Here is a 14,687-nt window from a genome sequence, read left to right on the forward strand (position 1 = left end):
CGTTTCACTTATGAGTAATGTGTTCCAAGAGGCACATTCATATTTAAATCCAGATCATCAGACCACTAGACATTTACAAAGTAACATGTAACCAGATAACCATAATTATTTTGTTAAACTGTTTTGCAAGTTACTTTTCTCACCGTATTATTTTGCAAAAAAACAAAACAAAACATTTCCAATAGAAACAAGGTCATCATTTCTTGGTTGTTATTAAGTCGGTGAATCAGTCAAGTTTTTGGGGTCTTTTTTCCTTCAATTCCTCTTTCCTCGTCTCACTCTGTTTACATTTGATCACAGTATTAGGTTCTTGGCAGGAGTCTGTATTTTGATGACAAAGTAAAAATATTAAACTGTTCATTTAATATGAGAACTAGTTTCATTCGAAATCTTATAAGATTGACAGAGAATAGAATTCTAACCCAATTACATGCCTTTTAAGAAATTCTACTAACATTAGCAAAATTATAGGTTCTTATTTAGAATTCTATTTAATTAAAAAAAAAAAAAAAGTACAGAAAAGTCTTAATGCTATACATACCCCTCACGGAACAAAGATATCATATTCCAGAAATCGATCAAGTATTATTTATTTTTTTTTGTTTTTCTAAGAAAATCAAAATTTACATTTTGTTTTAGTAATAAAAAAAAAAAAAAAAAAAAAGTTTGAAAGCATTACAAATAAATCATTTTAGAAAAGTTACCACAATGAATCGATTTTCAGATTATGTTACAATCATTGGAAAATGTTTTTTTTTTTCATTTTTGCCAGGAATGAAAATTAATAAGAAATGTGATCCCATGGCATTGTAACTTTGAAATTTACAAGAGCATCATCAGTTTAGAACACACCATGACCGATTACAAAAATTTCCTATTAGACGTATGAAGAGAGTACTTCTACAGGGTGTCCAAAAAGTCACTGGAGGGTTTTGAATTTAAATAGATTCTTTATTTTTGATATCTTTTTGTAATTTTAACACAATCTAAGACTAAGATATTGGAAAATTTAAAAAAAAAAAAAAAAATGCAAATTCAATCTTTATTTATGAAAAATGTCTTTTAAATGTTACCCATTTTCAGCTTTGCATATTTGAGCTCTTTCCAAATTGACAGATTGAAGAATCTTTGGATTGCGATTTAACTCCCTTATTTCGTTCCTGATGTTTTTCTTCAATTCTTGAAAGATTTGGGGTTTATTAACATAGATTCTTTCTTTCAGATATCCCCGCAAAAAAAAAGTTGGAGTTAATCAAGTCTGAGGAATGTGGTGGCCATTTGACATTGCCATAGCAAGAGATAATATGCGAAGCTGAAAATGGGCAACATTTAAGACATTTTTCATAAAGATTGTTTGAATTTTGCATTTTTAAAAAAAATTTCTCAATGTCTTAGTCAGATTGTGTTAAAATTACAGAAAAATATCAAAAATAGATTCTATTAAAGTTCAAAACACTTCAGTGACTTTGTGGACACCCTAAATAGGAATCCCAGGCAGATAACCGAAAATCTTGCAAGAAAGAAAAAAAAAAAAAGATCCCCACTTCCCAAGGAAATTTTATTTCTTGTTACACATTATTCTAGAAAAGAAAAACATTTATTCATGAAATTTACCATAGGTTGACTTATTTTTTTCCTCAAATTTTAAAATTTGATCAGCGCTTGGCATATTCCAGCAATGTTAGCTGCCAGAATATGCTGGCACAAGATCCATGGAAAAACGGGTCGTTGTCTGCATAAATACCAAATTATATTCTAATCTTCCAAACTTATTTAAAAACAAGTCATATTGCTTCTTTCTTGACCTGTACTACATCCTGAATCATGAAATGGCTAACCAATCATGAATTGGTGCTTGTGTATTATAATTGCATATCTAAAAATTAAAAAAAAATACATTTTAAGTATAAAAAAAAAAAAAAAACGCTATTGCATATTTGTCATGTCAAAATTAGAAAAAATTCCAAAAATTAAAAAAACAGCTATTCTCGTATATTCTTGATCCACCATTTTCTAATTTAAAATTGCAGAATTTAATTGAAAGCAAGAAAGATAGATCTGTTTGTCATACAGAATTGGCCATAATAAAAGAAACGCATAAAACTACATTTGATAAATTTTAGTTTGTAATTCTTTTTCTATTCTATCATGTTTGTAATTTCTGAAATTTTTACTAATTTCGACATGTTACATAATTATGTAACATTTTTTTTTTTTTTTACTTTTTAATATCTAATTATGTGCAAGCACCCATCATTCTACTATCACTGTAAACCTGAAAGCACAGCAAAGTCCTTTGTTGATGATGGCTGTCCAAGTTTGCAGTTATCCACCAATATGGTTGTATCATCCAACCAGAAGAGGTAGGAAGGATTGTCGCAGGGCATTTAAGTTGGCAAAAATTCAACCCTATTTTACAACCTTAATTTTGATAGAAAAAAAAATCATAAACCAGACAAAAAGTATAAAAGTGTCTATTCAATCTGTGTTCAGTGAAAAAAAATCTTTTAAAATTGTTTTAATAACTTCAAAATTTGTTAACCCAACAGAAAGTTTAGATGGATATTCATTGTTATTATAATAATCAACATGCCAATTTATTAAAAAAATTTTTTTTTTTTTTTTTTAAATATGATTTTATTGAAAGAAAAAAATCAACAGGAAACAATAACTAAAAAATTAGTATACATTGAAAAGAAACTCATGAGATTTAGAAAACAAAACAAATGTAATAAATTCTAGTTTCTTTCAATTAATTTTATATTTTTAACAGCTATTTGTACCTATATGGTATTTAGTGATAATGCTAAAAAAAAAAAATTGCTACAGTAGGGTTCTACGTTATTGAATAATTTGATAGTTTTTAAGCCTACTAAATATTGGATATATGTCCATTGGATTATGTCCTCGACATCACGATTTAACAATGTATTTTGTGTGTGTGTGAGGCGACAATCTTTATCTAGTTGATTTTGTGCAATTGATTCAACTTTTTTATTTTTTAGTAATGTAGTTTGGGAAATACTTCTTTCCACATTTCAGTAATACCAGTCCTTGATGCTTTAACTGACGATAAAAAAGATAGAAAATCTTCATATACTTATCACTTCTAGAGAACTTACATTTTTGTTTTTTATAAATTCATACCATTTTCATATTTAAGTTTAGCGCTTGAAAGTATCCTGTATCTCTACCAGCCCACCATTCACCCATATATGAAGTAATGTTGCCACATTTGGGCTGGTGCATCTGCTACTTGACAGTGTTCAAAAGAGTTGCCAACCTGATAGGTCCTGAACTGTCATCTAAACTTCAACCTTTGTCCCATCGACAAAATGTTGCATCCCTCTGCCTGTTTTACAAGTATTTTAATGGTGGATGCTCTGCCGAACTACAAACCCTTGTACCCCCTGACCAAACTGACAAGCAGTAAAGTCCCACCCCTACACAGTAGAGATCCCTAGATGTAAGAAAGCCTTCTACTCTATTAGTTTTTTCTCTAGAACTGGTAGACTTCGGAATTTCTTTCAAGGTTCCTGTTTCCCCAACTGTACTGACATGTAGAAGTTCAAGTGTAAAGTTAACAGACATCTTACTGCCCAACTCCCTACATGGTATTTCTTCAACTTCTGTCCCTGATAGTAGCCTTTACATCAAAGAGGTGGGGTGCTTTGTTTGGGGTGAAAATGTAACAAAAAAAAAAAAAAAAAATTAAATATTGATTGCATATGAATAATTTGATTTCATTTTATGCACGAAAAGATTATTGAACTTAAATCCACTTTCTAATCTATAAAAAAACTATTGCTAAATATTGAAAACAAAATTTAGATATTTTGACTTGGGGATTTTTATTTTAGCCTGAAATTAGGTTTTACAGTTGCATTTTTGGATAAGTTTTTATAAATATTCCAACTAATCTACTTAAAAAAAAAAGTATTTATGCCTAATACAGACCATGCTATTTTTTTTATTTAAAAATTTTTTTTGTTTTTTTAGATAAGATTTTCAAGTTAAATTCCATTTTTATGGTATCTTTTGTTTATTAAATTGTTAGGTGAAAGTACAGAATAGTTACAAAATGCCCTCCTCTCCCCATATTAAGAATGGGTTTCTAAATAAAATTTCAGTACAGTTTGTATTCTGCATAAGTACTAAAAAAAATTATCTCTGTAAATCCTGGAATAATCAATCCATTTAAAACTTGAATCTATATATATAGTCAAGTTTTAAATGGATTACCAAAGTCAGATCTCTCGTCTTCAGACATTGCTTATTTTGATAATTGACTTTTTTTGTAATTGCAAATAGTTTAACCATGTTAATTTTATTATTTTTTTTTTCAATTCAAACAAAGGGGGGGGGGTAAACTTGTGTGCATTTATATTTTCATCAGAAGTTTTACCATTTCTAATGATAGCATTACAAATAACATTGTTATAGTGAAGATATTCGCATTGTTATTCACGGATCAACACTTGCTACCAATTGCTTTATGCAGTCTGTAGACGTTTTGTCTGACCTTTTTCTTGCTTAGTTTGTAACTTTCATCATCAAACCACGTTTTCTTGTGTGCATTCAAGTTTTTTTGTTGAGGCAATCGGCCAAGTATTTCTTGCCTTTACCAAATGTTTTCTTTCCTAAAATACTATTGTAGGTAGACTATGGAAGCTACATATTAAGTGCTCACACATTCCATTTTTTTTCCTTTCTATTCATAAGCATCACATTCTGATTTATCTCTTGAGGCAGTTTTAAAAATTTTGTTTTGCTTTTTATTAGATGATTTTTATATTTTACTTTTTCTGTTTTAATCAAAGAAAAATGTATTTGTTGATATTTTTTATTCTATTTCTAATTTAAATACTATCTATGCACTGCATTTATGTAAAATAATACTTATGCAGTATAAGAACCATGCTATTATCTGGGCAGTTCATGGAAAATGCCAAAAGGTACCAAATACATTTTTTTGGAGAAATTGTCAGTACAAATTTTAAAACAAAAACAATTTCAATGAAAAATTTATCATAAAATGAAAACAATATTCTTGAATTATTATTTGTCCATTTTTTTAGAAAATGGAAATTCAAATAGAGAAAAATATAAATGCTGATTGTAAGTTAACTTTCATAAATAAATACTTATTTTTTAAATAACAAACTGATAGCAGATCCAAAAATTAAAAAAAATTTTTTTTTTGAATCAGGTGTGTGTGTATATATATATATATATATATATATATATATATATATATATATATATATATATATATATATATATATATATATATATATATATACTAATAACAAACGTTTCCTTTATGATATTTTGTATTCCATAAACTGGTCAAACATTCTTATGATTCTTATACTGTATAAGTACCAAAACTATTTTCAACATGTAAAGAGTAATTTAAATATTTTTTACAATTAAACTAAGAGCATTTATAATGTCCAATTTGGATAGGAAGTTTAATATTTATACAATCAAAAAAGTGATCCATATTTTTGGTGTGCGAGTGTATTTTTATGGGTGTGATAACTTCAAAATTTCTCACACCAGGTATTCATATTTCGGAATTTTTGAAATGAAGATTGATATTTTTTGATTATTTGGACAACTATTCTCATCTTTGATCTCATTTCAAAATGTATTTCTCGATGTAACCTCTGACCTTCTGGTATCTCTAAATGGCAATCTTTACTAAAAATAGCATACTTAACACTTCCACTCCGTCATGATGGATGGAAAGAACAATTTATCCCTGCTGATTAAATAAAATGTTTCTGTTTGAAATTCTATATAGATTCCTGAGTTACACATACATAAAGGTTCATCTGCATAAGGTCATAAGGCCGAAATGTGAAAATAACAAATATACATGTTATTCTCGCATTTTGGCTGATGTAATCACTGATCTTGTACTTTACAGAATTTTTCATGGAAACCGATATTTAATTCATGATGGTAGCTTAGTCGCTTATTCTCATTCTGTCAGCCATGACTGAGTGAAAGTATTTCGTAATTTGTAATTGTATTAGTATTGCCTGCACTGAGGATTAAACCTCCAGAAAAACTGTCACTTAGAACTGATTATTACTTAGCATCTGGATAATTATAGTATGAATTTTAGGAATCTTTAACCTATTTTTGTTTTAGATGTGTAGCCTTACTACTTATCAGTGTGTATGTACATGCACACATACACATAGTAATCTAATCTATTCATGATTAATGGTTTCTATACTGTAATTAAATTCTACACTAGGTCTACATATGATGCCATTGTCACTCAATATATCCACTGTTCTTCCATCTATAATTATTATTTCATGCCATAAAAGTAGATGATTTCACTTACTTTTCCTTCTATATATGGTCAGTCATACCCATATCTCGATGTAGTCAATCCCCATTTAAAAAATTCAGAAACATATTTCTTTTAATGCTGAATAATATTTAGGAGTACCAGGGCCATAAAATTATTTTTTTTTCTTTCTGTTTATGCTTAAATGATTATCAAATATTTTTGGTGTGGGTGGGTGGGGGTATACCTTAATAGAACAAGTTAATAAGTGATATAATGAAAATACATAAAATGATTTAAAATCATGTTAACATTTATAATGGACTAACATTGAAAGAATATGCAATATTTTATGAAGTGTGATTTTTAAGACATAACTAATCAATTTATAAATTAATATTATTTCATTACCTCTACAGAAAGGGTTTAAAATTGGATATGTAAAAATTATTACAAGATGTCATAGAGTACATATAACAATTTTTTTTCTTTTCTTTAACAGCAAATGAGGCGTCCCGAATCCTCAGATGATAGGCATGTGATGGCCAAGCATGCTTCGATCTATCCAACAGAAGAGGAGGTAAGTTAGCCCTTCTAGGAATACGTTATTTAAAAACATGAAATCTTAACATACTGCAATGATCGTGCCCCAAAAATTGACAAAATCAAGGAAAAGACTCGCCTAAGTCCAGAAATTGCAACCTTCAGAAGTAAATTGACTGAAAAGATTCTTCACGCATAATGCTAGGCATTTATCAATCGTATAATAAAATATATTCCTAAATAAAACTGTTAGACATTTCTTCATTATAAGAGCAAAAATCGAAATATTGCATTTCAAGTAAAATCAATATCTACTTATTGTCACGTCACATATCCAAAAATTACAAAAAAAATAAAGTAGAAAATTATTTATTAGTGAAAAGTTTTTGGAGACAATTAGCAAAAAATGAGTTTTACTAAATTAACCTATTATTTCTAGTTTTCAAAAAATAATTACCTCCCTTATTACAATTCAAACTCTCCAGTGTATCTTTTTTCTTTTTACCTTATTGTTTTCCATAATTTTTGGATGTGTTCACTACTGTGGCATGACAAATTAGTAGATGCCATGGTTTTACTTCAAATTAAATATTTCGATTTTCATATTTTGCTCTTATAATGAAGAAGCGCCAAGTATTAAAATGAAAACAATGATTGAGTTAGGAAACAATAAAAAGAATGAGGTTTCTATTTGTAAGGCAATATGTAAATTAATCTTACAACATTGGTTGCATATATGAGGTGCCTTAAATAAGTTTCTAAACTTTATTCTTATAGGCACTTTTATTTAACATTTAGATTAGATAATAATTGAATAAAATTACATGGCGTCTAAAAAGAAAAAAAAAATATTCAAGTTTTGCTTCAACACTTACTGTGACACTGTACCAATAAGAGCTGCAGATCTTAAAAGGTTGGTAGTGTTTGACCCATACTAACACTGCTGAATTCTGAAAATCCACCATTTTATCTCCAGTACACAAATCTGGATGCGATACAGGATCATCACCTATAATCAAGCGCTTTTAAAGACAAGATTTTGTTCATCCATCATACTCTGCGCCACAACACAGAGTTCATCCATTCCAAAATTGGCAAAGACATCCGCAAGGCCAGCTGAAGGCGTTACAATGTCAAATCTACCTTTTGTCCATAGGTATTCAGTGTTCATCACAGGTCCTAAGACTAGCTGCCCATAACTATCTTGGCTGCTTCAGACTGTCGTACATACATATTCAACAATATATTTCCATTCAAATATTTATGCACAGAGTAAATACTTCAAAAATAGAAAAAGTTAACCTTTTTATTTAAATGCTTCGCATTCACATCCAGAGATAAATATTTCCTGGAGTAATTTTTATGAATTTAATGGCTGGCTTTACCATTGCCAATTTTCTATTGCTTTGCAAAGTTTGCTACTTGAAATAAGTGATAACAAAAATGTGATATAAGAATTTCATTCATAAGCTTGTTGTAAACACAAGAGTAAAACTTTAGCACTTATTCATATAGAAAGTAACATTTTGGTAAGTTTTGTACAAATTAAATCATCTATTAATAAGACACTTTCAAGGAATGAAAAGGGAATCAACTCTCGTGTGTGTGTGTGTGTGTGTGTTTTTTTACTTAAAATATTTTCATTGAATTTAAAAACCATTAAAAGAAATTTGCTAGTCACCCTATTTCTTTTTCCCCCCTTATATATGTGACAGCATTAAGGGCAGAGGAAGAGATAGGGCCAGTTACTTTCTACTCTTGCTTATGCTTTCTATATCTTTGTAGTTAATTTAAATTACTTCCCATGAAAAATATACAGTAAATAATTTAGTAATGGTTTGATAATTTAGTTTTGAACAAAAAATTTTTATTAAATCACTTTGCTGTTAATATTGATAAATATTGCATATATATCAGAAAATAAGGCAATAAAATTACAAATCAATAGCATCAAACTTTAATTTATGAACTGTTTCAAAATAGTTATATAAATAGACATTTAAAGTTTTCTTTGGGTCTTTAACAATGCATACCGTATTTCAAAACACTGTTATATTATTGATTTTAAATAGCAGTAGCCTGTTTCTATAGTAACAGGGTAAGCACTTAAGTCTTCGAATTTTGCCTTTTTCTATTATCTTAAAATCCTTGAAATATGGAAAATGTTTTGAAAATCGTATTTTTTATGTCCAGTAAAAATTTGTTGCAATATTAAAAATAAAATTCAAATAAATACTATTAAATTATTTTTAAAGTATTAATGAAGGATAACATTTTTTAATTTTTTTTAAATATTGAAAATAAAATTGAAATGCATTGTTCTGAAATTACATTGTATTGTGGATACACGAGTTACGTCCCTTTATCACAAGACAATCTGTTTTCCATATAACATTGAGTAGTTTTGTAATAAAGGGACCTAACTCTTGTATACACAATACCAGAAATTTAAAAGTAAAATGAACACAGCGTGGAATAATCTACAAAGGGGAAAATAACATAATCGCACTCTCCAAATATAAGTGGGTCAGGGAATATAAATATGATTGTCAACAGGCATATTGTTTTTTATGAAAACTTGAATTTTATCTGGAGAAGGTCTTGAAAAACTTAAAAAGTCTTAGAAAATGGACATTGAAAATCTGTACTAACCCTACTTAAAAAATGAGTGGTAAATGGAGAAAAAAAATTCGCATTTCGATAATCAATTTTTCAACATTGCACAACTGTTAAAGTTTTCATACTGGAGAAATTACTTGCGATATATATTTACTATTTATATTTTAATGAAATAAAAAGCCAAGAAATGCTTTTATAAACAGCATAATTTTTTTTTATCTATCATTATTTATGCATATATATATATTTTTTTATCATTAAGTTGTAAAAATGTTGCTAAGCTGCCATGACTTCATCCATAAAACCATTGACCCAGCAGCACCACCACCTGGCTGGAAGAAACAAAACCTGACTCAAAATGGTGAAGCAGGATGCTGGACTGGTTCTGGCCCCTTACCATTACGTGGTCTGTCGCTGGAACTGCAAATAGCTTGCGCATAACAGAAGCAGCCTTAGATTGCTGTGCCTGGTTAGCCAGTGTTCAGGATATGATGAAAGTTGAAAAGTCAGTCCAACTGATCCAGGGTGAATGTGGCGACTATAACTGATTAGATTAACTATGAGTTCACTCATCAGTTAAAAAAAATTAAATGCAAGCCCTGATAGAATGCTGCAAAGTAACAATTATCTCAAGTTCACACACACACGAGTGATTGAATGATTCTAATATTTTCCAAGATTCCGATATAATTACTAATTCCGTATTAAATTCCAGATTCCAATGCAATTTCCGATTCTTTAAAAAATCTGTAAATATTTTACTATAAAATTATCCTGATCACCATAAAAAACGCTTGTGTAGGAAGTGGTGATCTATAGATTTTAGTTTTACTGGTATTTAGAATCAATAAATGTTTACTTTATTATGACTACCAGCAGTGGAGGTTCATGGATATGACCTACAACTATATCCGATGGTGAGGCCCCACCTTGCGGGCCTTGGGGAGTGTGGAGCCACCCTTTAATTGCTATTGCTCCCAGGTCCACTTTGACTCGGAGTGGTAGTACCTGTTAGGGTCCCAACTATGGGTTAAATAGAATCTGACTTAAAAAAAAAATGTATATATATATACTCCATTAAAAATCGTTCTTCAAAATAACTAGATTCGGCATTAAATAACCTGAAAAAGGTTGATATGCCGTAAAACAACCAGCCAACCAACCAACCAGCAGTGGAAATTTTGTTAAACAAAATCAAATTAAAAAGATAATTAAAGGAATCGTTTTTGGCATCGGAAAATAGGTACTAATTTTTCTGATTCCGATACTCCCAAAAGTTCTGATTTGATTAATCATCCCAACCAATATTTTTATCTGTTTCTTTGTCCAATTCACTTTTTCTCTGAAATTACTGGGACAATCTATCTGAAACTTTGTATGCATGCTTATGTTACAGCTAATTTAAGTATTATGGTATGCATTTGATGCACAGTTAGGGATTAGTATTTAATGCAAAATGAGCATAAATTTAACCATATTCAATCATCAATTTGCATAAAGCACTCCGAAGTTGGTTAGTTCTAGTTGGTAACTTCTGCCTGTTTCTAATAGACTAAAATATCTAGTAATAAAATAGTTCTTATATTATTTTCTATCATGGATAATGTTTTCTTTTAATTTAGCATGGAAGTTTCAGTACTACTTGCATTAATTTGCTTGATTATATTTTCATATCTACTGATTGGAGAATCAATAGAATTTTCACTATCCATAATCATGTTTTTTAATTGGTTGTGCCATTTGATGGCTATTTGTAAAAACGTTACGTTTGCAAAATGTAAAGTATAAAATTTTGTATTTCTCTGCTTGCTGAAGAATCTTGCTTCAACTATCTGTAAATAAATAAATGTATAAAATCATACACTGTCATATTTGAAGGGATTTATTCATTCAAACAATAAAATCATGTGCTTGTGTGACCCCACGTTGCCCCACTGACAGACCGCTGATCCAAAACGTTTGTGTCATAGATTTTTCGTTTATCTCGTCTTGTGGCCGTATCGTCATTTTCTCACTGACTGTCAATGGGGATGCACACGGGTCCACAAGTATATAAATAAAACAAAACATAGACATTGATGCTTCGCTGATGCTGTGAAACTGCCCTCTACACACTGTGAGGTCCACATTTACATCTACTGTCAAGGCTGTCTCCATAGGTTAGTTGATTAATTCATCTTTGTCCATTAAAGTCCAAATCTGGTCGAAAACAGTATCTGTCTTAATTGGTGTTGTCCACCTCGGAGTTAAAGCCTCAACTGACTAAGCCTCTGACTGACCACCCCCAACCGCCATCACATCAAGTGTAGGAAGTGTAGTTCCTATTGTTTGATCCTTAGTCCATTATTCAGTTGTTCTGCTATCGCCATTCGTCACTCCCTAATTTAAACTTACCCTTAATTCTCTTTGTCTTCATTAAGAAAAAATTCCTATCCATTGTCTGTTGGTAAGTTTTTATTACTTGCTAAACCTATTTCCTTTTTTTTTTTTTTTTGTTATTTATCCTTTGTCATTTTCCTACCTCTCCAGCACTCAATGACCTTAGTTAAACATAGTATCATACATGTGCAATATAATGGCATTTTTAAGAATGCACTTTAGGTCAAACACTATCACGTACTTACATATGTCAAAATTAGTAAAAATTCCAGAAAATGATGCAGTAGATTTCCTTTTATACGAGGGGCCTTCCAAAAGTTAAATTTATTTTTTTAATTCAAAGTTGAAGAAATATGAAGATAGGAGTAGTACTATTAAAACAAGCAACCTTTTGTGCTCCAGAGTTTATTTTTCTACATGGTCGCCACCATTTTCGATGCACTTTTGATTGAAATTCATGCACGCCCATGGTAGATGTTACTCTCCAAGTCTCACTAACCTTTCAGGTGATTAATGCATAAATTCAGTCATCATAACAATATAGTTTGCAATTGCCTTTGATCTATTCAGACAGTTTAAAAAAAAATAAGAGGCATTATTTTGGATTATCCCTCATATTATAAAAACCATAGATATTAGCAGTTCACCATTTTTTATTTTGAAATGGCAGATTACAATTTTGTCAAAATCATAGACTGCAGTTACCGCCCCCCCCTGGATTTTAAGAACCATTTAACATTAACAAATACAATAAAACCGTAAAATTTGATTTTATTTTTGCTTGTAATTATTTTCTACTTTTATTTTTGCATAATTTAAAATTTTTTTTATTAATTCTGACATAACGTGAGTACATAATTGTTTCTTTACTCAAAATAGATTTGAACTCCAATTATGCTGTACAAGCACCTAAAATTGTAAATATTGAATCTGAAATAAGAAATTGTCATTCAAAGTTGATATTTAGTCTCCCTAATTTCTCGTGCTAGTTTTTATGATGTAAAGAGTAATTAAATGCAAATGTTTTTAATTTTATTGGCTTAATTATAAGTTTTTTCTTTTCTTTTTTTTTCTTTATTTTTTTGTAAAACGAAAAAGTATTAAAGCAATTATTTTGGTGCATATTTTTTATTTTTTGTAATAAATGTTAATTATGTTAATTATTTTTTCACTTGGCTTGTTCCATTAATTCTCATGAGCTGCCAGTCAAGCCCAAGCCGTCACGGAAATCTGGTTCGAAAGATTCATAAGTACCAAAAGAAGATTATAGGTTATATAGGAGACTTTGATATGCCCATGTTGAAAAAAAAAAAAAGTGGATGAAAATTATTGGGTTAGTAGATGTAGAAGAGTTGTGATAGCAAGGTCGGTCGACAGGGAAAAGCCAAGGAAAAATCATGGAAGGGAGTGATAAAGATGAAAGGTGTGTTTGAAGTCAGTTTCTAAATGCCAGAATGTAAAATGAATATTAAGCCAAATGTGATGAGGTGTCTGGTGCATTTTATGGAGATCATATTTGATCAGGACGAGTTCTGCACCATTTATTAGAATAATATCTATAATGCTAATATCTCGAATTAATTTTGTAGTTTAAATTGCCATAGCATTTACATTTGTTTTTCTAACCAATTTTTATTGATAGTGTTTGCTTGAAACTTTTGTGAATCCTAAATAATTTTATTCTCCCTACTGACCTCCTTTTTCAACAAAACATTATGATACAGTGTCAGCACCAAACTGAACATGAACCATAACTATTTTCGTTTCTGAATGGATGATTGTGATTCTCTGGCATGGTCACTGTTTCTTTGGTTCAACACAGCTGAATATTTCTTTGTGTAAAAATTAATCTTTCAATATTGATGCCAGATAATGCGAAAACTAACAAAACTCTATTGTTAACCTTGCAGTGAAACAAGGTTTTTATATTTCTAACCTGTCTGCATCATCACAGTTGATGTTGTTTTCACAATGTTTCCCCAGTTGTACTTTTCAGCCTTTTGATTATTTTTAAACTCAACACTTAATCCACTGTAGATGGCTTTAATGTTTTTGAGTTTTTTTTTTGTTTTTTTTTTTCTTAGACAAAGATAGATTTGTATTATTTGGATTGCTTGACTATTCTTATCTTTGCTTGTTATTTGCACAATGTTTTGGCTAATGTAACCCTCCAACCTTCAGGTGTATCTCGACAGTTGTTCTTATTGGTAAATGGTGAAAATGTTTTTGCTCAAATGTTTTTTCCAACAAACTTATGAAATGAAAAGGATTTAGTCATTTCCATTTTTGTATTGCTTCGGTTCCATACTGATTTGATATGTTTCTGAATTTTTATGGATGAGGATTGGTGTATTTGGATTGTTCAGACTACTGTTCTCATCTTGATTGTAAATCTCACGTTTTGGTCGAAAACTGCTCCCATAGCTTTTTAGCTAGGAGCAAAGTGTAGTATCTGTTCTGATACTTCACTTCATCTTTTCTGTCCATTAAAGAATCCTTCTAGATTGATGCAATTTTAATTTTTGTTCCACTCGAAAGTGCTTCTTTTGGAGAACGGAATTTTCTCTTTTAAAAACTGACCTTGTGTCTAGCTTTGCCTTCATGGTGAGGCAACTAAATAGACATTATCACTTAATGAGGGATTACGTGAATATGGTGTTTCTGTTTATCTAACTGGAAACAGTGTTATAACCAGATTATTTTATGAGGCATTCAATGGTGATATTAGTTTCGTATTAGACTAGTGTTCATTCAGTGTCAAGTCGATGGATATCATCTATAAGTGTTCTGTACAAAGAGACTACTGTGAAGTAAGGGTTGTATAATCCTCACCAAC

The 14,687-nt window shown here is 30.0% G+C and overlaps 1 protein-coding gene across 5 annotated transcripts in view; it reads left to right on the forward strand.

Moving 5' to 3' along the window:
- Nucleotides 1-14,687, forward strand: part of LOC145269215 (zinc finger RNA-binding protein-like) — a 117,377-nt gene that overhangs the window by 42,236 nt on the left and 60,454 nt on the right. For all 5 annotated transcript variants that reach the window (XM_080124835.1, XM_080124840.1, XM_080124843.1 and 2 more), the window contains exon 2: nt 6,813-6,890. In XM_080124835.1, coding sequence (XP_079980961.1) covers nt 6,813-6,890 — 78 coding nt within the window. The remainder of the gene's footprint in view (nt 1-6,812; nt 6,891-14,687) is intronic.

Source organism: Euprymna scolopes, chromosome 4 (assembly GCF_053919585.1).
Source record: "Euprymna scolopes isolate OS-2025 chromosome 4, ASM5391958v1, whole genome shotgun sequence".
Classification (NCBI taxonomy): Eukaryota; Metazoa; Mollusca; class Cephalopoda; order Sepiida; family Sepiolidae; genus Euprymna; species Euprymna scolopes.